The 24102-nt window shown below is 37.0% G+C and overlaps 1 protein-coding gene across 2 annotated transcripts in view; it reads right to left on the bottom strand.

Annotated features, from left to right (window-relative positions):
- LOC106870735 (prosaposin) overlaps positions 1-20117 on the bottom strand; it is a 72489-nt gene extending 52372 nt beyond the window's left edge. The window contains exon 1 of one of the 2 annotated variants that reach the window (XM_014916915.2): positions 19943-20117. In XM_014916915.2, the coding sequence (XP_014772401.1) occupies positions 19943-19985 (43 nt within the window). In that variant the 5' untranslated portion in view covers positions 19986-20117. The remainder of the gene's footprint in view (positions 1-19942) is intronic. The other variant, XM_014916924.2, reaches the window with a different exon arrangement.
- Between the last annotated feature and the right edge of the window lie 3985 nt (positions 20118-24102).

Consider the following 24102-nt stretch of genomic DNA (forward strand, 5'->3'; position numbering starts at 1 on the left):
TGTGTGTGTGTGTGTGTGTGTGTGTGTGTGTGTGTGTGTGTGTGTGTAGTTTTATAAGTTTTGTGGTCAGAAGCACTAAACAATTTAATAATATATCAAGAATTTGAGAAAATAACTCCCCCACCCCTCTGACAATTGTAATAACATAAGAGACAGATTGTCTATTGTATTTACTTTATATTGAAGGGGAAGGATAATTGACTGACAGTCACATGAGATTTTGTCATGTACTAAACAATGAAAAAGGACATAAGTATGGTGATTAATACTGAACAAAAAAACACAACAGATATACATAGCAGCTGGTACGCATGTATACTCACACTATATTTCAGTAAAGAGGGTAACAAAAGTATAGGATACCAAAACAGGAGCCCATTCTCTTATTCTTTTACTTGTTTTAGTCATTTGACTGCAGCCATGCTGGAGCACTGCCTAAAAGAGTTTTTTTAGAAGAAATTGATCCCAGCATTTATTCTTTCTAAGTCTAGTACTTATTCTATTGGTCTCTTTTGTTGAATCATTAAGTTACAGAGACATACATACATACACCAACACTGGTTGTGAAGTGATGGACACACACACATAACAGGCTTCTTTCAGTTTCCGTCTACCAAATCCACTCACAAAGCTTTGATTGATCCAAGGCTACAGCAGACACTTGCCTAAGGAGCCACAGAGTGGGACCAAACCCTGAACCATGTAGTTGGAAGCAAGCTTCTTATTTCTTTATTTTCCTATGTTTAGCCCCTTGTGGGAAATAAAGAAATAAGAAGCTTGCTTCCAACTACATGGTTCAGGGCATAGAGGGGACAAACAAGGACAGACAAAGGGATTAAGTCGATTACATCGACCCCAGTGCATAACTGGTGCTTAATTTATCGACCCCAAAAGGATGAAAGGCAAAGTCGACCTCGGCGGAATTTGAACTCAGAACGTAGCAGCAGACGAAATACCGGTAAGCATTTCGCCCGGCATGCTAACGTTTCTGCCAGCTCGCCAAAACGGCATGCTAACGTTTCTGCCAGAAGCAAGCTTCTTACCAAACAGCCATCCACATTAAAACCTAGCAAAAACTTTTCTTTTAATCATCAAGCACTACGTAAGACAAAATGTCATGTGGCTTTTTTTTTTTATGTGCAATAACAGTCAAGAACTGAGTAAACGAGTGTTTTATAATGGCAGAGTTCACAAATTTAAACATTTGGTACAGGATAGCTTTTAACGAGCTTTTATCTATACAATTTTTTTCATTTCATGTTTATCTCATTATTTGCAATGTTCTCTCCCTCTCCCACACACTGTCTGTAATATAAACACACACACACACACACACACATACTCCAGGTTTGATTTCGTTATTACACAAACATCACATTAGAATTTTGCAATCCAATGTAGAAATATAAAAATTATTAGAATTGGGAATCAAATGTGAAAATATCAATTGACCAGCAGAAAACTGCCCAGAGGGGAGCCTTTCTGCTAGTTTATCTAATAATTTAAAATTCAATGTAAAAAAAAAAAAAAAAACACCTTGACCAAAAGATTTTAAAATTCAATTATCAAAAATTGAATTTCTATAATGACTACAAGCAACTTCTATTTATCAAATGGTGATAATATAAACTTTAGATAAACTAACAAAAAGAAACAAAATTCAAAAACAAAGCAAGAAACATTCAATTTTAAAAGGAAATTGGAAGAAGATTAAAGCTAATCAGTTTACAAAGGAATCAAATCTCACCTTCCTTATCACATAAAGGATAGGTTTAACAGAACAAATTAATCTTATTAACTGACTGAAAAGAAAAAGAAATATAAAAATGTCAGATGGCCAAAACATTCATCTTGTGACTAAAAATTGTCATTTGTGAAACCATCTGCCTTAAGCAGGTGCAAAATTCACATTTGCATTGTATGCAAATGCACATAACTGAAGCAATTACAATTCCTTGGCAGACAAACGCTATTTAATATTGTACAAAAAAGAACATGAATTTTTTTAAAAACAAAGTGTTATTGCTTTACTTCTGGATAAAGAGTGACATGTAAGCAGGTGCTTTGTCATGGTACAGCATTCAGTTTTTTCTGTCCATACCTCAGGCCAACCAAGTAAAGCTCTTTACTGATAGTTTGACTATGTGGAACAGTTTCATGATAAATGATGTTCTTTCAGTAAAAAAGAAAGCAAAAATGTTCATTGACAATACCTTCACACTTAAGTAGCTTTTATATTTTTAGATGCAGTGATGACAATCCAGCCCATTACGGTGACCACTTTTTTTTTTTTTGTATTGATATCATAGCTTTATTGTTAGAATATTGTGATAACTCTGCAATGGACTGACGTCCCGGCCAGCTGGGGGGAACATATATGCCATAGAAACTGGGAAACCGGGCCCATGAGCCTGGCTAGGCTTGAAAAGGGCGCATAAATAAATAAATTGCGATAACTATTTTTCAAACTGATTGTGCCTCAATTCTATTTTTACAAGATTATGCTTCTTGAATTTTTCTTTTAAAATCCTGAGGTACAAACATTTTACTAATGCTCTTCTATTTTGAGCATTTCGTGAACAGTAAAGTAATGATTTTCACAGATCACTGCACATATCTTTACAATGTGATCATTTTAGGTAGATGTCTTTTCCAATTTCAAATGCTGGAAATACTCAGGACACTGAGCACAGCTAAAAACAAAACTTTTCTTAATTTGAAACAAAATTTCAAACACTCATTTTCATCTTATAAACCAGAAAACAACGTCTGGAAGATGTATAAGCCAGAAAGCAAGGTCTGGAAGATGCACAATATGACAACACACCTTTGATGCAAGTCTGATGAAGTGTTTTTCTGTCTAAAGCTGCAAACATTACGTAGATTCTCATTTGGAATTTTTGCGTAAAGTGGCATTGCAAATACAGTTGGTGCAGAAACAATTGTAATGAATCATTAAAGATGTATTACAGAATTTTCTTTGTCATCTTTTCATTCTGTGGTGTTATGAGCCAGGCTGTGTCGTAGGGAAGGACCGGAAGTACGCATGTCCTGTCAGAAGTGGGGTCTGTGGGTCCCACTAGGGGGGCCACAGTGGGCATGCAGGATTGACAAGGTGCAAGCGGTAAGTTGGCAGTGGACAGCATACGAGAGCAGACCTGTTAGACGTTACAGCGGCAGACAGAGCACATGGAAGTAGTGAGTGACCCTTCCAGATAGGCAGGTAAGGCTAATGTTATTCTCTCTCTGCTTCCATCTTTTCCTCCTTCACATCACAAGCTATTTCAGCTAGAAAAAAAAAATGATGGGTATGGTCTGCATTTTGAACGAGATGGTTAGACCATTTTGCAGTGAGGAAGACATTGCTGCTTGGTTGAAGAAAAATTAAGTTGGTGGCAAGACTCCATGGTATAGATGACCTCATGAGTTTCATACCATTGTACCTTGATGGATCAGCGTTGGCATTATACTTGGAAATGGCAGAGAAGGACCAGTTAAGCGCAGAAAAAAACAGAAGTCCAGCTAATGGAGGCTTTTATGGAAGGGCTATTCATGGCATATGGTCGGCTAGGGAAAGCGAAGTGGACGGGTGAACAGGTCGATGTGCTTGCCAACGAAATCAGGTGACTGGCCAAACTAGCAGAGTACAAAGACAAGGCACTGGAACAAACAGAAAAAATAGCATTTGTGACAGGATATCCTGACCACATGTTGGTCGAACTGCAAAAGCTGCCAAATATTCACTCCATGGCGATGGGAGAGGTAATATCTCAGGCCAGAGTCCTCGCCTCGTGTTGCAGGAAGACACCACTAGCAGCAATGAGAAGTGGTCAAACAAGGAACATGTGCGACCCTTCGAAGGGCAGTGTTTTCGGTGTCAGGGTTCACACATGGTGAGAGACTGCAAGGAACCCAAGCCTGGAGTAATTTGTTATCGATGCAGACAAACAGGCCACATCTCTAGTGAATGCATTCAGAGGAAACAGTCTAAGGGAGACTACTGCGCTGGTAGTTGTCCTATCAAAAGAAGAGAGGTGTGTATACGGTCATTGCCAGTAGTGGAAGTCATGGTGGAGGAAAAGCTATAACGACCCCTCGTGGACAAGGAGCTGCTCAACAACCTTAATGACTGAGGTGGTAGAAGAATGAAGTGAGTAGTGTAAAGGCTGTTGACGGTACAGAAGTTGAATGCAGAGGAAGTAGTGATGTGGTTATGGTGGTACAAGGAACAAGATTGAGGTTGTGTGCGATCATCATCGACCGCATGGTGGATGGAGTCCATGTGGTGATGGACGCCATAGTCCGTTTGGGATGTGTTACGGTCAATGATGCCAGTGTAACATTCAGTGATGTGGGGGTGCTATGCGCTGGGAGTCTACAACAGGAGAGTGGTGAGAGCTGCGAAGAAAAATATGCTGCACATACCATTATAGACAAGGATTTTCAGGTGGTGTTCAACGGTCAGCAGTGGACAGTGGAATGGTACTGGAAGGGAGATCCGACGTTGAAAAATGCAGTAGGCTGCTATCAGCATACCCAGAAAAGGGATGCCAGAAGTATGACTACAATCACATCAACGTGGCAGAGCTGGATGCTGTGTTCAAGGGGCTGAACCTGGCCCTGAGGTGGGGGTTGCATACCATTGAAATCCAGACCAGTTTGGCCACTGTACTTAGATGGGTGGGATCAGTGGTCACTGGCGAGTGGAAGGTGCGAACCAAAGGGAGTGAGAAATACTGACAATGCTGTTTGGGAGTTCTGGGCAAGCTAGCAACCGAGTTTGACCTGAGGCTGAATGTGGTTTTTGTGCCCTCTGAGAAGAATAGAGTAGATGTCCTGACCAGAATAAAGAAAGCCTGGTTGCAGGTGCCGGAGGTTCTGAAGCAAGGAGTGGCTGCAATATGTCGACTGAGTGACTCGGAGCTGAGGAGACTGCATACCATACATCACATAGGGGTGGACAGGACCCTGTTCCTAGCCAGGAAAGTTGACTGACATGAACAGGCAGAGTGTGCAGAGAGTAGTTGGGAGCTGCAACAGGTGCTAGTCCATTGACCCCGCTCCGGGCATGCATGAGGCAGGAAGCATTCCAGTGGAACACAACTAGAAATGACGGCAGTAGACATGATGCACTACCGGCTGGGGACATACCTCTTGATGGTCGACTGTGGACTGGGGGAGTTGTCCATATAGAGGGAGATGAAGATGGGAACTGCAGAGGAAATCACAAGAATACTGAAATATTCCTAGAACGAGGTCCTGTGGATGAGCTGCTTGTGGACAATGGCACTGCGTTTTGCTCAGAGCTGCTGGGGGAAATGCTTGACAAGTGGCATGTTAGCTGTTTCTTCAGGGCGGTATACCAGCCAAGTGGCAATGAAGTTGTGGAGAGGCATCATCGTACCATCAAGACCATAGCTGAGAGAGGCCACATCCCACCAGTCATAGCCGTTTTTTGGTATAATATGTTGCCCAGGTCGGGACAGACTAAGGAGTCAGTACCACACAGGGCAATATTCAAGTACAAGTGGAGATATCCATGTACAGCATCGCTGCAACCTGCAGAAGAGAAAGAGCATGCCTTTGTGCAGGTCGGGGAAGAAGTCTGGGTTAAACCCCCAAATGCATGGTGCACATCACAATGGGGAAAGGGGACAATAACCTCTGTAAATTCGAGGAACAATGTGTCCGTAGATGGCATGTCACATCATGTTTTGGATGTGCACAGGATCATGAATGCATCAGCGGATGGAGCCAACAGTAATGGACAAGAGGACAAAACCGGCAGCAATATGCCAGGGACTGAGGCCAGTCCTGAAGTCCCACAGCGGTTGCAGAAAGAGCAGTGCCCTCCTCACTGGTTGCCTGATTACAAGACAAGTTAAAGCATGTGATCAGGGTTGAGGAGAGGGTGTGGGCAGGTTGGTTGAATGATCTTCAGATCAGAGGTGCATGTGGTGTTATGAGCCAGACTGTGTTATAGGGAAGGGCCGGAAGTGAGAGAGTACGCATGTCCTGTCAGAAGTGGGGCGTGTGGGTCCCACTGGAAGGACCACGGTGGGCATGCAGGGGTGGCAAGGTGCGAGCGGTCAGTTGGCAGTGGACAGTGTATGAGAGCAGACCTGTTAGATGGTACGGCGACAGACAGAGCATGTGGACGTTATGAGCAACCCCTTCCACATAGACAGTATGGCAGCAGACAGAGCACGTGGACATTGTGAGTGACCCTTCCACATAGACAGGTAAGACTACCGTAATTCTCTCTCTGCTTCAGTCTTTTCCTCCTTCACAATACACATTGGATTATTTACTCTTCGCCAAACCCATTTTATGGTGTAATTGAGAAACTTGGATTTTCTACATCTTTGGCCCGGAACTCGACAATGTTGATGGCCCAGTATTCAGGTTGAGTGCTTCTTTGGAAATACGCTAACTTCACACCTGACTGGGCTTGAGAAGACCTGTCAAGTGGTGGTTGATGTCAGTGTCATTTAACTGGCGCGTAAAAAACACCCATTACACTCTTGGAGTGGTTGGCGTTAGGAAGGGCATCCAGCCGCAGAAACCATTTCAAATCAGTCCTACAGCTTACCAGTTTCAGTCAAACTGTCTAACCCATGCCAGCATAGAAAGCAGATACTAAATGGTGATATATATATAACCTAAAAGGTCATTCTAGGTTTAAATGATGACAGATTTTATTGCCATATCGTGTTTCACAACAGCCTCTGCTCTTTTCTACAATAAACAGACATGTCTCCTACCTAAATTATACCTCGAGTAAGACTATCAAACGCCAAACTCCTTCAGTTTGATTTTAAAAACCTGTAGTCGTAACATCATGAATAAAGTTGCATGGATACATATACCCTGGATGAAATAATAATGTCTTAGGACATCTAAGCAGTAGAAACATGCGTCGGATTTAAAGTGAATGGAATGTATACAATACTGTGATAAACAAGCTTTTGAGGATGTATAATTATATTTTTAATGTCTTGTATGTGTACACACACACACTTTATATGTTTATCTATTTATGTCTATCAGGCAGACTAGCCGTTAAGCAAATTTCAAACAATTGCAGTGGAATAGTGTCAGTAACCAGACCATACTTGCATTCTGGAAATTTTGAAACTCCAAGAAGTACAAGTAAAGTGAATTGAACAGTTTTTATGTTTTTAAATGGCTAATATGGTTTTGCTACTACTTATAGTTGTGATTTATCTACTTATAGTTGTGATTTATCAAGTGAATATCAGCCAAAGTATCTAGTTTTGAATTAGGTGAATTTTACTTAAGGTTAAATTCTTGGTTGTCCAGTGTTTAATACATATAATTTCTATTTTCCAATTTTACATAAAAAAAATAAAAAAGGGGGGCTATGGCTGTGCAGTTAAATCTGTTTCTCAATTACATGGTTTCAGGTTCAGTTCCACTGCATTAACCTTGGGCCAACCCCAAAACCTTGTGAATGGATTTAGAAACTGAAAGAACCCCAATGTGTGTGTGGATGGGTGAGTACGTTGATAGGTAGGTAGGTGTGTGTGTGTGTGTGTGTGTGTGTGTGTGCATGCATGAAGGTGTACGTTTGTGCTTATGGTGAAACGGTTCCCAAGTATAACCATGCTATTCTTTGATAGGGTACCAAGAAACACACCCTTCAATGTGTCCTTTTCCAGATTGTATTGTGTAATTTAAGAGAGGTTTGGGTATTAATTGCAAGCTGGAGGCCCATGCTGAATTGAAGCAAGTTGAAAGCATTGAGTAAAAGGAATCAACCACAGTCAATTTCCACGTGGAATTGATCCCCTGTAAAGACAGTATAATTTTGAATCATTTGAGCACTATTAAGTCTTCTATACTAAGAATCTCTGGATATCATCAGTTGATTATATATGATTGTCAACTTCAGCACAATGCTATATAAGGTAACATATTCACACCACAACCCCCACCATCCCCATCCTCTCTTGTCACAAAACTTGTAGTACAGGATTTCCATCAGATCTTTTCACGTCATATACACTCCCACCGGCACCCTTCTGTACTGCTAGCATTCACCCCTTTTCTCTCAAGACACTCATGATTAACACACACTTACTACCAAAGGTGTAGCTGCCAATTATTGTCTCCCCCCTATTAACCCCTGTCATTACTGTCTTTCTTCCATTATTCCTTCTAGCATTGTTTTGTTTCTTCTATTTCTCCTCCTCTATCACCTTCTCACCTGAATTCTATTTCCTGTGTCATACTTTTCTTGCTTCTTTCACTGACTCAGTTTAGTCTTGTCTCTTATACCACATAAGATACAGCTTCTATTCAGTTTTTCTCAGTTTATTTGTATTCCATCTTCCAGTTTATTTGTATTCCATCTTCCATGTAGAACCTTACACATTCAGCAATGCATGCATACTTCAATTCTTTCACAGTTTTCATAAGTCTGCATCAAAGCCCTTCATTTCTCTATCATGCAGTATTATAGTTCATACTCAGGTATAACTGAATATGCCTTTTACATAGAGAGTGAAACACTTAGTTACCAGCCAAGGCAATAGTCTCATTAACTTTTTCAATCCTGTTCTTGGAGCCATCCAAGCATTTAAGAGAATCTATTTCATGTGTACTCTGTATTGACAGCACCTGAATATCTGAAGTTTACATTCTCTGTTAGCTCGTCTTTGATCACACCACGTACTATGTGTCCATAATTTATTCTGAGTATATTATATGGAGTTTCTACTTTTCTGCATATAGAGCTTGGCTTGGCTCCCGATAGCAATAGAAACCTACTTTTCTCGTACTTACCAAAACTCCTAGTTTTCTTAGCGAGCATGAAATTAAACCAAAAGTCTTCTCCAAGCCAAGTACTTCTGCAGTTTCACTAGGAAAACTGCATAAGTAGTACCTCTCTCTGATCAGTTGTGTTGTAACTCTTTTAGAAATTGTAAAATATGGTTAGGTTTATGTATATACATGTATAGATATATGAATGGATATGTGAGTATATATGTGTATGCATTTATCCAACCACAAAGTCAAATTCACTGTTATGATGTGATTGTGGATTTGTAACTGATGCCACTTAATTTGAAAAAAATTAGACATGTTAATTTTGTTTTTTATATATGGAAATGATTAAGCTTTTAGCTCACAAGTCAAAAATACATTCCATGCTTGTGGTTATGTAAGCTGGATATTTATTTTAAGCCTAGATAAAAAATTTTTAAATTAGTTTCCTGATTCATAAAATTTATGACTGACAGTCACATTAAGAGTAGTGGTGGGGTTAAAAAACATGATTATCGTCATGACTTTGACATTTCTAAATCAAAGTATATTGTGTATGAGAAAAAGGAAGACAATTTAGTTCACAGCAAATAAAACAATGATATAAAAAATGTACTTTAGAGATAGTATTAAATGGACAATAAAAAGGTCACAGCATGAAAAGTTGAGAGTTTATGCACTGAGTTAGTTCAGAGTAAAAATGATGTAAACAGATGGTTTCAGGAAAAATGGTTTCAGGAAACTTAATGTCAGATAGGGAGGATTCTGGAAAAATTAATGTACTTCAAAAAAAAAACAGACAAACTAAAAATGAAATAAAATTTTCATCTGAATGAAAAATAAAAAAAATTTTAAAATGTGCAGTGACAACCAGATAACGTTTACCAACTGGAAAGTAAATTAAGCTTGGTAATCAGTTAGGAAATAAGGACATGCTAAGTTGGACTATTTGAAAGATCAGCAAATGCTTTATAAATATGAATTTCAAAAATCCATACAATAAAAATAACACCAAGTCAGCATATAAGAGTTTATCACTTTAACCCTTTAGCATTCAGGTTACTAATGAAATGCAATTCTTATTCACATTGTTTTGAATTAATCATGTGTTTATCATAGTTTCAGGATGCTGATGAAGTAATTGCATATTTTTGGAACAACATTGTAGGGTAAATGTAAGTGGCTGGATCTGGCCAGTTTGAACATAAAACAGTTTGAGCTGGATATGGCTAGTTTAAAATCAGTCAATATCATAGTTTGTTTCTCTTGTATGCACACAATTATACATAGGAGTGATTGAAAAATAAGCATGTAGGCATCTGAATAAAGTGGACAGAATCTCTTAGATTAACAACAATCATCAGATTGTGTAAGGTTTAAATTGCCGTGTGCATGTCCAATGATAGTGAAGCCCAGTTATAAACTATTCAATCATATTGCCAATTCAATGCTAATGCATGTAATATACTATACACGCAATAACTTTAATGTATTGTTGAGGACATTTTCCTGGCATCCATACATCATATATGATGCACCTTCTCAATTTTTTCTTTTTCAATCAACACAATAATTTAGGAAAGGAAAGCTTTATATTATGCAGAACATGAAATAAGGGCTAGCTAAAAGTCTGGAAGCGAGCATGGATAAGTTTAGGACAAATTAAGAAAATGCTTTGGACAGGTAAAGTGTTAATAATACTGAAAGTGTTAGGATTTAGAACAAACATCCACAAAACGTATATAAATTAATAAAACACATCAGGAAACACTGTGTTTTACAATATATATTCATATACCTACAGTCAAACAATAAGCTAGCATACTTAGTAAAACAGAAATGTTGGAATAAGCTGTTGCTCAAATTATGAAGACTACCTCACTAGAAGTCAAGTTATGCTAGAACACTAATACTGGATATTACTATACTTCAATGTCATATTTCAATATTTAATTGGGGAAGGAACATCCATGATGTAAAGTATATTATCAGCACGCAGTGTCTTCAATACAATTTCAATTTCCACCTGTGGCAAGTTCTCTAACACTGAAATGTTTTAACTATAATGTAAGAAAGGAGAAGGAAAAACAAAACCCATCTCAATTCATCTACTTGTACTCATTGTCAGTTTTTCTTAGTATTGCCATAGGCAAATTATTTAACATTTCCTGTGCAAAGCTGCTTAACTATATAAATACGTTTACTAGAAGTTGGTTTCAGCCCATCTAATTCAGTCATTCTGGGGAAAGAAGGTACTTTATCATAGTGTTTGAACTTGGAAAATTTAGTTATGCACCTTTACATCAAGTTCAAACCCTGAAGGAGTTGACTACATTTTAATTCTTCAAGACTGATAAAAATATCAGCAATATATTGGGGTTCAATTAAGTTGACTGTGTTCCTTGGAATACCCCATGTGGAGGTATGCCAAATCATTATTACAAAGGGTAGTGACTGGCAGAATCAGTAGAGTAACAGAACATTTTAAGATGGTTACTTAGAGATTTAAATTGACTGTATCCATCCCCCAAAGTTTATAACTTTATACCAAGCCAAAATGCCTTGTGGCATTTAGTTACATCTCTACTATCTTTACACAGGAGTGGGAAACAATAAAATATTAATCAAATACTGAAGTCACTTTAACTGACTATGCTTTGTGATGTTGCAGGAAATTCAAGAGTTTTCAACTGATAAAAATAGTCAACAGACTTCATGAGGTTAATGTAAGTTTTAACAATTAGCTTTCATGCAAGAGAGAGTGTAAACAGGAAATTAATACTGTATAAGCAAATAATAAAGTCCACTCCCAACAATAACTTAGTTCTATATAAAGTAACATTGCAACACATTTCAGAGAAGACTAAATACTCTAAACATTTTTAATAACATCATAGAAACAAATATATAAAATTAAAAAAATGCACTGTAACGTACTGTTTTTGTAAATGATTTAAAGTACCAGTAAATCAAATGTCAATACTACACATGATCACACATGCACACGTTAGGTGTTTTGCAAGTTTAGAAGATAAATAAAATGAAAGCAATACAAAGGTTTTCTTCTGACAAGTTATAACAAGCAGACTTTGAAGTGAAGCAATGGAGGTTTCAACTTCTGAACAGAAGAAACAAAAAAATTCAATCCTGACGCTTATAATATCAACTGTCCATAACATAAATACTTAATTCTCATTTCAATAGTCTTAAGTGAAGGAGAGATATAAATACTTGTAGAGAATTATTTTCCAATATAGAGTGTGGAATTAAGTCTCCCACCTAGGAGATACAATGAAGTTCCAGTACTGAGTATGGACTTACAAACTTAACAGCTCAACTGTTTCCTCTTCCTTTACAAGATGAAAATAATTTGTTTTTGTATTGCATGGTTCATGAGGGATGAGTATACAGGAAGACTCTTTCCATGGCCTCCAAGTCTAATAGAAGAGATGATGCTAACATCAAACTGGGAATCCAGTCCAAATGCTGAAAACAGAGTGGACTCTACTAAAGACACTTAAGGTCCAGCTGTTAATCTGGGTGATGGATTAAATCTAACATCAAAGTAGGCCATGGTAGAATTTGAACTTGGAAGTCAAAAGATAGAACAAAGATCACAAGGAATCCCATCCAATGTGCTAATTCTGCCAGTCCAGCATCTTATATTGATACTTTTTATTTTACTGATCCTGGAAGAATTGAACTCCATTGTTCAATGTGAATTGAATTCAAAATGCAAAGATCCAGCATAAATATCACTGCATTGTAGTGTTGCATGAAATATCTTTGTCAATTGCAACTTGTAATTTCAATTTATTTTTATCTTACATACCTATGCCATTTCAAAATAACTTCCAAAAATAAAACAGAATTAAATAGTTTATGATAGGCATAGTTTTGTGATGCTTCTCACATGTTGACAGTAATTGACCTAAAAATTTTATACTGTGTGCCTTGTTCTCAATAAGGTCAAGCAACCATCAACTTTTGAGACAGTCTTACTATTATTTTTTTGGATAGGAGTGGAGTGAGTGTGCTTGCAATTTCTATTCTGAAGCAATTCATCTAAACTGTAATCATTCTTAGAATGATTAAACTACACTACATGGGGTTGCTGTCATTAATGATTAATCAATCAATATCTATTATTTTACATGTGATAGAGTCATTATTCTCATCATCATCATGTCTGCTTTTCATGCTGGCAAGGATTGTATGGATTATCATGTCCCAAGTCAGTTCTTATTTAGAGTTACTGCTTCCTAAATAGGTGACAGAATCATGTTTTGCTTGTATGACAAGTCATTATAAATTTGGCCTTTTGGCCAAATCCCCACTGATTCAATCAGCTAGTAAAGTTTATGCATGCAAGATTGTGCAAAGAATGAAAAAAAAAAGTGCAAAAACACTTTATTCATTAGCACTTTCAAACCACTTGTGAAATGTGATGCTGGTCTTCATATCTTTACTGTTGCAGTATCTTCTTTAAATTTTATGATTGTACACTATCTTCCTGATAGACATGAATTTATCATCTGGTAACCTTAGACTTAACTACTCAGAGCACGACACAGGTAAATATTAAAATGATTGACAGTTATCAATACACATTGCTATCCTTTAGTGAACAATAGCAATAACATAGGAATATTAAATTAAAACTCAGTTAAAACTATTAAAATTCCAAAACTTAGGCCATGTGATGAAATCATTTTTGTATCAATAGGTTTGTATTTATTTTTTTACTTTTGAAACTAAAATGAAGGTAGTTAATAGCAATTTTCTTTTTCCTTAACTAGACAAGGAGAGGAAGAGGAAAAATAACATCCAACTGTGCAGACCTTCACAGAGAATGGTAATGTCAATGCACTTGAAGTTTAGTGTGAACTTTTGTAGCTGATGTCCATAAGAAAAGTGTGTAAAATATAAGATTAAGGAGAAAGTGTTTAGTGTTGGATTGCAGAGTGAGACAGTTAGAATGAAGATGAGAAGTGGGTACATTTGGTGAGCTTGATTGAGTAGAAGTGGTATACAGCTTCCTACTGAGCATAAGTAGAAAGAAGCAACATATCTGTGTGCCTGAAGGTGAGTGCCTATCAGAGAAGTGGTCTTGTTTTGGATGAAATATCAGGTGATTGTATCCCGTGGATACAGTGACCAGTGTTCTAATGGAGGTACAGCTGAATTTGATAGCGGACCTGTAACTGATCAAAGTGTTCGTTTTTTGGATTTATTTTTGCCTTAAAGAGAAAGCCTTCATAATGGAAATATGGCAAGAACATAATCATAATTTAACTTTTATCAAATTTCTTGGTGCTTAGGCAAACTGATGAAATGAATGCTAATTTACAAAAGAAGAATGTTTATCATCTTAAAAATTTATATGAAACATTTCTCATTTGTATATTTGCAATAAATATTTTATGTTTTCTAAATTGTACTAACATAATTGCAATCCACTCCAATGAAAACCTATCTGTGCAGAATTTGAACTCTTGCCATAACAAGTCTAACTCACTCTCCTCCTGTTTCTATTATTCTTTCTCTCATTGTGCATGTAGTGGTCCTTTACCAATTGCCTGCTACCAAGCCTAGTTTGTACACCTCTGATGTTAATTATCTTTAACTCTCTCTATACACTGTAAAGAGTGACAAAAAATTAACCAACCAACATTTATACCAGCTCATATACACACACTTTCATTAGCAATGTGGAAAAAAAGACTTGTATTTTGATTTCTAAAAAAACAATCGGTAGTTATGTTCCAATATGATACTAAAATAATTTTGCTTGTTTTAAATGTATTCATTTTCAAAGCATTACACTTAAACATTTGCTTCCATAATTATGTAACTTGGCATCGTGCCAAAAGTTAAAAACTCTGTACTGGAATTTATAAATTTCATTAGCTGATGGGTGAGTCAATAAACCCATCAGTCTTAACTGTTGACATAATGAGTCTATGGTCCACATCTCATTGTTTTATTTTAGGTAATGCAAAAACAAAATGATACAAAAGAATGAGGGTATTACTGTTCCACACAGATTCCACTTTCTTCTCACTGAAAATTTAGTTCTTTAATCACAAAACATCAAGGCACAGGAGTGGCTGTGTGGTAAGAAGCTTGCTTCCCAACCACATGGTTGCAGGTTCAGTTCCAGTGTGGCACCTTTGACAAGTGTCTACTATAGCCACAGGCTGGCCAAAACCTTGTGAGTGGATCTGGTAGGCAGAAACTAAAAGAAACATGTGTCTTTGTGCTTATTTGTCTCCCCATCACTGCTTGACAACTGGTATTGGTATTTATGTTCCTGTAACTTAGTGGTTCATCAAAGGAGACCAATAAAATAAGTACCAGGCTTAAAAAATAAGTATCGAGGTCAATTTATTCGACTAAAAATTCAAGGTGGTGCCCCAGTCTGACTGAAACAAGTTAAGAAAAAAATTGTTTCTTGCTCTTTTGATGGAAGGCACTTTTTGGTATGTATGTACCTAAAAAGACCATGAAACTGACATGGTAATCTTGGTTTAGTTAATAGAGCACTGTCTGGTAACAATAGTCACTTCATAATCTTCTTCAAGGTTGTATGGAAGACCAACAGTTGCCCATGCAGTAGATCTACTGTCACACTACAAATTTTGTGCAAAGACAGGTAAAAATGCTGATACAGTTTGGTATGTCATAGGAATTGCCAGAACCAAGTTGAAAACAATGTCAATATTTGACCAATCCCAGAAAGAGACGAAAGGCAAAGTTGAACTCAGAATCTTAACCTGAATAATACTAAAATTTAAATCAGTCTAGATACTTAGAAGAATATACCAGTACCTCCTGGTGGCGAATATACCAGTACCTCCTGGTGGCATATATAATTGAGGGAGTGTGTGTTATTTACTTATTTCTAATCTTTTTTTTTTTTTGCCGATATGACTTTTTTTGTTAAACTTGGAAAGGTAATTCTGTTTACCTTAAATGCGAATCCAATACTGTCTAATTTTTAAAATGACGTAAATTACGTATTTTGTTATAAATTATATTCGAAATATAAAACACACTGCCTATATTAAAAGCAATCATTGTTAGAATTAAAATCAAACACCATGTTAGCGCGACATAATAAAAGGTGTTTTTTTTTAAGACGGTGTGGTATTGAAAGATTAGATTTTTTATTCTAGCAGGCCGAGGTTCTTGTTTAGTTTTATTTTTAGTCAAGAGCACTTTTGTTCCAGTATTTACAGAATAAAAGAACTCAACAATAAACATCTTTGTAATAATTCTTATTAATTTAAAAAATTTTTCCTAATAATTTCGTAAAAGGTTATTGCTCAGTGTCTTGAGTTACGTCCCTTTAAGCCTTGAGAATATACTTTCAACGAAACAAGCGGACAGAAAGCATAGCCAACTCGTCAAATATCCTGCGCAAAAAGATATAGTAATAAGAATGACAGCCGTTGGAGTTGCTATCAATAACGAGGAAGAAAAAAAATGATACAGTACAATTTTCCATAACTTACAGTTGAAACCCATAAATAAAGTCAAGATATGTTTGCTCATATCGTTAAACAAATTCTCCCCAGTTAAATAAATTTATGCCTCGTAAATACGTCGCAACGACACAGCTTCTACGTGATCGCTTGACCTGCTAGAAATACTATCTTAGTCACTCAATCACAAGCTCTTTCTTAGAAAATAGGATGCATTACATAATGTGGTCTTGTGTTTCCTACACATAGGGAAAAAAAACAAAAACAGTATGCTCATAGCTGGAATAACTTCCAATAAAGGTCAATTCGATCTGTGCTGACCAAGGACTGAAAAACCACCATTGCAATGACAAGCGAAAGAGGAGTTTTTGTGACCGCCCCAACTGCTAGAAATAATAGTCACATCTCCCTCAATCATATACTGTTGTCTTATGAGGAAAGAGACAATATATAATGTAGTCCGATACACTGTCCGAAAATAAAAAAGGGGATAGGCACGACTGAAACGACTCTAATATAGGCCTGCTCAATCAGTTGATTACGGACTAAACAACATCGCAAATGACGAAACGGGAGAGCGCTAAACCTGGAAGAAACAGTAGCCAAACATTCTTCAAATGACATACTGTCGTCATAAAAAAAAGATTAAAAAAGCCATTTGATAATGTAGTCAGATACATAAAAGATGCAATGAACACGGCTGGAGTACCTAATCAAAACAGAAAGACTAAACGCATTAGTAACCTTTGCGATATTGTTTAGTCTGTAATCAACTCATTGAGCAGGACTATATTATAGTCGTTTAAGTCGTGTCCATCCCTTTTTATTTTCAGACAGTGTATAAGTAATTTTATAATTATTGTAAAGTATCGATATACCAACGAGAAAAAAAATGGAAACTGAATTTAATAAACTAAAAACAAACAAATTAATGAACGCAAAACACTTAATAGAATTTTTACTACTAACCCAACGGGTAAGCTTCAGTGCGATAAAATACAGTGCATTGACAATATCATATTAACCCCACAGGAAAGTTATCAATATTATTATTATTAAGGATACAAACGAGAAAAGGGCGAGGGGGAACACTTGATCAACAAAATGTAAATAGAGCACTTGCTGTACTCTAACTGCGGTTTATTTATCAAGATCACTGCACCGAGGCTTCTTCACTGGGTGGTTTATTGATGTTGATATTAGTTATCTATTAAGACCAACTTCCGATATTAGTACTAATTACTTGAAATAGTGATACACAACATTGATTTAATCACGAGTTGTAGTTTAAGGTTGTTTTCTGTTTATTTAAAACGCCCGAAACGACTACAAGGTAAAATGGAAATCGGGGAAAATATACATAGCCTGTTTTTATACGCGCTGCTACATAGCTTGTGTATATACTACTACGCTGCTACCAAGAACATATATATACATATATATGTATAGGCCGTCATTGTAAAAGGATTTCCTTTACTTAATATAGATTTTCCATCACAGTGGTTTGGTGAAATGAAATTTTATAACTGAGCCGAAGTACATTTCTTTGTTTCCATTTTTTTTTTTTTTAAACTTTTGAACCGTTTCGGTGTGTTACTTTAAGCCCTGATGTAGGATAAAGTTACATGGTGTGTGTTATGTAAAAACAAAAATGAACTAAGAGTAGCAAGTAGAATGTATATGAATATAGATAAATGCGGATATATACCAAACAACATAAATATTTGATTTATTAAAATTATCGCCGCCCCTAGAGGATATGTAACGAATGCCAAATGCTAGGTGAGACCAGCTCCACATGAGAGAGGACCTTAAAACTCAAGAATTTTCCGAAGTTAACTTGTCATTAAGGGCTTATTGTCTTGAGATAAGAGGACAGACGTGGACAAATGTTTTTTTTTATTTTTCGTATATGCTTTAAGCTACTTGGTTTACTCGAGATAAGATAGGGCAATTGTGCTGATGAGGACTGTAGAGGTAGGGATTTTAATTAATCAAGAATTTATGTTGTGTGTGTGTGTGTGTGTATAAAAGTTGTACGGTTTTGGCTGAAATGCTTGACCATAGGTTTTACTAAATTAGCGCCGATCTAGATTAAACAATAAATAACAAAGAAATTATCATCAATCTTTTTCGCTAGGTAAGGCTAATTTAGCAGGTTAATATAGCTAACTAGAGCCATCTGAGTATCGTACAACCCTCTGTCGAGGAAATTGAACTATGTTGACAGGCACGGCTATTTCCGTCAAGAACCACAATGATTAAAAAGGAATTGAAGAAACCTCTACGCGATCAAATTACAGATCCCATCTTAAAATAATTTATTGGATACTGTAATCCTAAATACAAAATGCCTGGATAAAAAAGGTGAGAGTGCTCACGGTTGGAACCACTAGCGTAGCTGAGGAGGGGGCAGTAGGAACAGCACTTTTAAGTCAGCTGTAGGCAATGATTTGTGTGGGGGTCCGGAGGCGGCAATCGGAAGGGCCGATCCGGGAAGCACACACTACAGTTGGAATGCCATTAAACAAAATTACGCTCGATGGGGGATTAAACAATAACTTATTTCGTAAACCAAGGTGATAATTGGCGCAGGTTCTAGCTAAAATAAAGTATTTTAATATTTCTAGCGAGAACAAAAAAAAGTTCATGATGTGTTAACAAACAAGCCCCTTTGATAAGAATTAAAAGTTACAGTAACTTCTATTCGCTTTAATGTTATATCTAAAATAAATATATGGGAAGAAAAAAACAAACACCAGCCTTGACATAAATTATCTTTATAACGAGACGTGGTGTTAGTAAACAACTAACGTCAAGTCATTCTTTTTGTCAATTTTTTAGTGACACAATGCCACAAATTTGTAAAGAAGTATTATCGATTAAACTGATCGTAATAAATAGTGGTTCTTATTTTTATCGTAGTCCAGAGTAAAGGGGGGGAAAATAGTCCATGTAAAATTGGTAGGAATAGAAAGACAATATTGAAAAGAAAAGTACAGCAGGGCATTATTTACTTCAATGTTTTACTAACTTTATAATTGTAGTGAATAAGGAAGTCACAAACCTAATTTTTAAAAAAAATTTTCTACCGGGTGTGGATCTATATATTAACCCACCTGGTTAGTGTGGATCTGTATATTAACCCACCTTTCTTGTTTCGGTCATCAGATTAGTGAAATTTTTCTAATACAAAAGGTTTCAAATTGTCTTATTTTTATTTTATTTTCTTATGTAAACTAAATATTAACAAGTTCGCCTACCTGCCTCGGCACTTTCGAGAATAAAAAGCTGGAGGAAATATTGCAAAGTACATTTGTCAACTCCCAAAACAATTCCGTTGCTCCCACCAACCTAGACTAGAATCCCTATAGCTGGCATGGGTAACCCTTTTTCGAGAAGCGGACCGCATGAGACAAGTCTTATTATTAGGTAGGCTGCACTACTAATAAAAATTCAAGGTAATTTTTCGTTAGGCGTGCCATTCAGAAAGTTTCGCGGGGCCGATAACTACCCTAAAGTGTTAACAGAGAACGAAGTTGATAAGGTAGTCCTAGATACACTTAGCGAAAACAAAAACAAATGATAGGATGTAAATAAATAAAATTAAGTGTAGGTCTGTTGTGAAGCTACATGCACAATAACATCGATAAAAAAGAACTCACCGAGTATTCCCAACCACACTAAAAATAGTGAATTAAAAGACATATTTCAAGTGCTGGTGGTTAATACGTCAATTGCCAGAGAAGGTTCAAGCACAAATGATTTCACAGCCGTTTAATTGTATTAATGATTTACCAGGGCAGTCATAATCATGTGACTAGGAAAGAGTAGATCATCTGATAATGACGTCATAGCTAGACTTCGCTATCTCTCTTTCCCTCTCTTTCTCTCCTTCTCTTTCTCTCTCTCTCGCTCTCTGTTCTTTCTTCCCCTGTTCTCTCTCCCTCTTTGTTCTTTCTCCCTCTGCTCTCTCTCCCTCTCTTTCTTTTCCTCTCTATCTCTCTCCTCTTTCTCTTCCTCTCTTCCGAGTTGGCTTTGTTACCTCTACCTTTCAGATGGTATATATTACGATTATATCGGAATTTAATAGGACAAAAAATTAGTAGGCTCACACAAATACACACAGATACGCATCAAAAACGAAACTTGAAATTTAGAAAAAAGTTGTGATGTATGTCAGTATGTGCATGTGCGAGACAACCAATTTATTTTTTCATTTTTTTTTTTTATTATTAAATTTCGATATAAAACATAATCTACATCCTCTGAAAGGTATTTGTAGAACATTTCATTAAAAAATATCATTTTCCTGAAAGTTATGAGGAAACAAAGCTGAGTTTTGTAAATTTTTAGAAACTCCTCTCTCACTCTTGGAAAAATTTTTCATAATAAATTCCAGTGTGGTAAGTAGCTTGCTTACCAACCACATGGTTCCGGGTTCAGTCCCACTGCGTGACACCTTGGGCAAGTGTCTTCTACTATAGCCTCGGGCCGACCAAAGCCTTGTGAGTGGATTTGGTAGACGGAAACTGAAAGAAGCCCGTTGTATATATGTATATATATATATATATATATATGTACGTGTGTTTGTGTGTCTATGTTTGTCCCCCACCATCGCTTGACAACCGATGCTGGTGTGTTTACATACCCGTAACTTAGCGGTTCAGCAAAAAGAGACCGATAGAATAAGTACTAGGCTTACAAAGAATAAGTTCTGGGGGCGATTTTCTTGACTAAAGGTGGTGCTCCAGCATGGCAGCAGTCAAATGACTGAAACAAGTAAAAGAGTAAAAGAATATAATTAGAATCTGTTTCATCTGAAGCATATTTGTAAAAAAATTAAATTTAAAAACATCCATTTTTACTCACATTTTACTGTGAGGAAACACTTGTGTTGGTATGTCGAGCTGCCTTGCTGTATTTAGGAGTGGCTGTGTGGTAAGTAGCTTGCTTACCAACCACATGGTTCCGGGTTCATTCCCACTGCGTGGCACCTTGGGCAAGTGTCTTCTACTATAGCCTCGGGCCGACCAAAGCCTTGTGAGTGGATTAGGAAGACGGAAACTGAAAGAAGCCTGTTGTATATATGTATATATATATGTGTGTATGTGTGTCTGTGTTTGTCCCTCCCAACATCGCTTGACAGCCGATGGTGGTGTGTTTACGTCCCTGTAACTTAGCGGTTCGGCAAAAAGAGACCGATAGAATAAGTACTAGGCATCCAAAGAATAAGTCCTGGGGTCGATTTACTCGACTAAAGGCGGTGCTCCAGCATGGCCACAGTCAAATGACTGAAACAAGTAAAAGAGTAAAAGAGTAAGCCCTTCGCATTCTGAGTTTAGACCCTGCTGAGTAAAACTTAGACTTTCATCCTTTGGAGTCAATGAACTTAAATACCAGCCAAGTACTGGGATCAATTCATGTTTCCATAATGCATGCTAGTGTGAATGGAATTATCATAAATTTTCATAAGATTGTTCCTCTCTCTACCTCTTATTGCCGTTTTCATGTGTGGATATATATATATATTTTTTTTTTGTTCATTGCTAAATGTTTCCCTTATATTGCTCATCTCTGTCCTTCAGATCTCTTTTCATGTTACCCATTTTCTTCATTCTTACTTTGTCTCATTATAATCATTTTTACAATTATAACATATTTTTACTCTATAAAAATATAGTTAAGATCAGTTTGTTGATGGCCACAGAAAAATACCATGTTCCCTGGCTCATATCACACTACAACTCATAAAATGCACACTATAACTTGCAAGGCATGATCTATGAAAATTCCTTTACAAATATAGGTGCAGGCATGGCTGTGTGGTTAAGAAATTCATCTCAAAATCACATAGTTTTGGAATCAGTCATACTTCATTGCACCTTGGGTAAGTGTCTTCTACTTTAGCTATGAACTGCTCATCATATGTGTCTTTGTGTTTGTTTCACCCCACCCCACTACCACCACCACTGCTTTACAATTAGTTTTGGCTTGCTTAAGTACCTGTAACTTAGTAGTTCAGCAAAAGAGTAACAATGGAATCAGCAATGTTTGTAGCCACTTCAACATGGCTGTCCATTTGAATGGATTTACTGTGATTTTTTTAACCCTAAGAGGACATCTCTAGCTGGTTAATGATGCACAGCTGCATCCGATATACTCTTTTTTACTCTAGGCACAATGCCCGAAATTTTGGGGGAGGGGACCAGTCAATGAGATCGACTCCAGTACCCAACTAGTACTTAATTTATCGACCCCCGAAAGAATGAAAGGCAAAGTTGATCTCGGCAGAATTTGAATTGCATCCGATATATTGTGAGCAGGTGAGTGAACCCCTATCACCTTCTAGCGACAGGACCAGCAACCCTGCCTCGTTTTGGACTATTTCTGCCTCTCTTCAGGACTGGACACCTCGTCTGCTAGAGATTAATTCTTTATTACAGGCACAAGGCCTAATTACAGAGGGGACATACAAAGACATGCGGGAACATAAAACATATGAAAGATGAATGTGAAATGAATATATTTACAATGCACATGAGTCGGCCATCTTGCTCCTGCTGCGAGATGAAACCGTGTATTCCTTTAACACAACCTTTACCCTCACTCTGAGTTGAAACCGCGACTGCCCTCTTCACTTTTGCCCTACTATAATAATCCTTTTAAACCAATGTTCATACAGTCCTTACTTATTTCTTTTCCTTTTTTTTTTTTTAACTAAAAATCAACCAAATGTTTATCACAGTGTTAAAGAAAAAACTTTAGGAAACCTGTTCATTTAACAGTTTCAAATTTTACATTATTTTTCTTTTTTTTTTTTTCCTAAAAAATTCAAACAATCATTTCTCTCAGTTACAGTCTTTACAAAATTATAATGATTTCCCACTTACTCCTTCCAAGTTGGGCTGTCCTATCTCACTATAATTTTTCTTTTCGTTTGTGCTTTTCATGTCGTCTCTTTTTGCTCCTATTTTCCTGCTGTTTTATGGGTTCTTGTATTTCCATCTCTAACTGTGTGTTCATATATTTGTGTGTCTCTGTGTTCTTGTATTTGTGTATCTGTGTGTTTGTTTGACTGCAACTCTACGTGTTTCTTCTGTGTCTATGTCTTTAAGTTTCCATAATTCTGGGTTGTCTCATTTCTGGTTTGAATGACTCTGTACTTTTAATTCCTTTGCTGGTAATTCCACTGGTAAATTTTCTCCATTTCTCGTCATGGGTTGAGTTTCTTCTTCCATTCCTTTGCACTTCTTCACTTCCACTGTCAGCGGTGACTTTCTTCTCTCTCTTTTCCTGGGTTTTACCTCCACCAAATTCCCATCATATTCTGTTCTCTGCTTCTGCTTTTTTTCCACCACTGTCTCTTCCTGTACACTCTCTTCCACCATTTCTACTGCTGCTCTAGGGCATTTCCTTCTCAGGTGCCCTCTTTCACCACATCCATAACATTTTGGGGGTCTCCCCTCCAACATTACTTCCAGTTTTGCACCGTTTGGTAATTCCACAGTTTCCACCATTTCATCATAATATTCTGGGCTTACAGCACAAATTTCCAGGTTTTCACTTCCCTTCACCAGCTCTGAATTAAAAATTGCGACTATTACCCATTCTGGGTCTATTGACGGTGGGATTCATCCCACCCTGACCCTGACGATTCTTTTGCCCAGACAGTTCAGCATTAACATCCATCTCCCTCAGTATCAGTCTGTTGCCGTTCATTTTCACCTTCTCTCCTGATGCAAAGGTAACTATTATAGTCGCATATCACCTTCCTCTTGTAAAAAAGGTTCTCCCTTCACTCATTCGTTCCGTCAATATTTCC

This window comes from Octopus bimaculoides, chromosome 1 (genome assembly GCF_001194135.2).
Source record: "Octopus bimaculoides isolate UCB-OBI-ISO-001 chromosome 1, ASM119413v2, whole genome shotgun sequence".
NCBI lineage: Eukaryota > Metazoa > Mollusca > Cephalopoda > Octopoda > Octopodidae > Octopus > Octopus bimaculoides.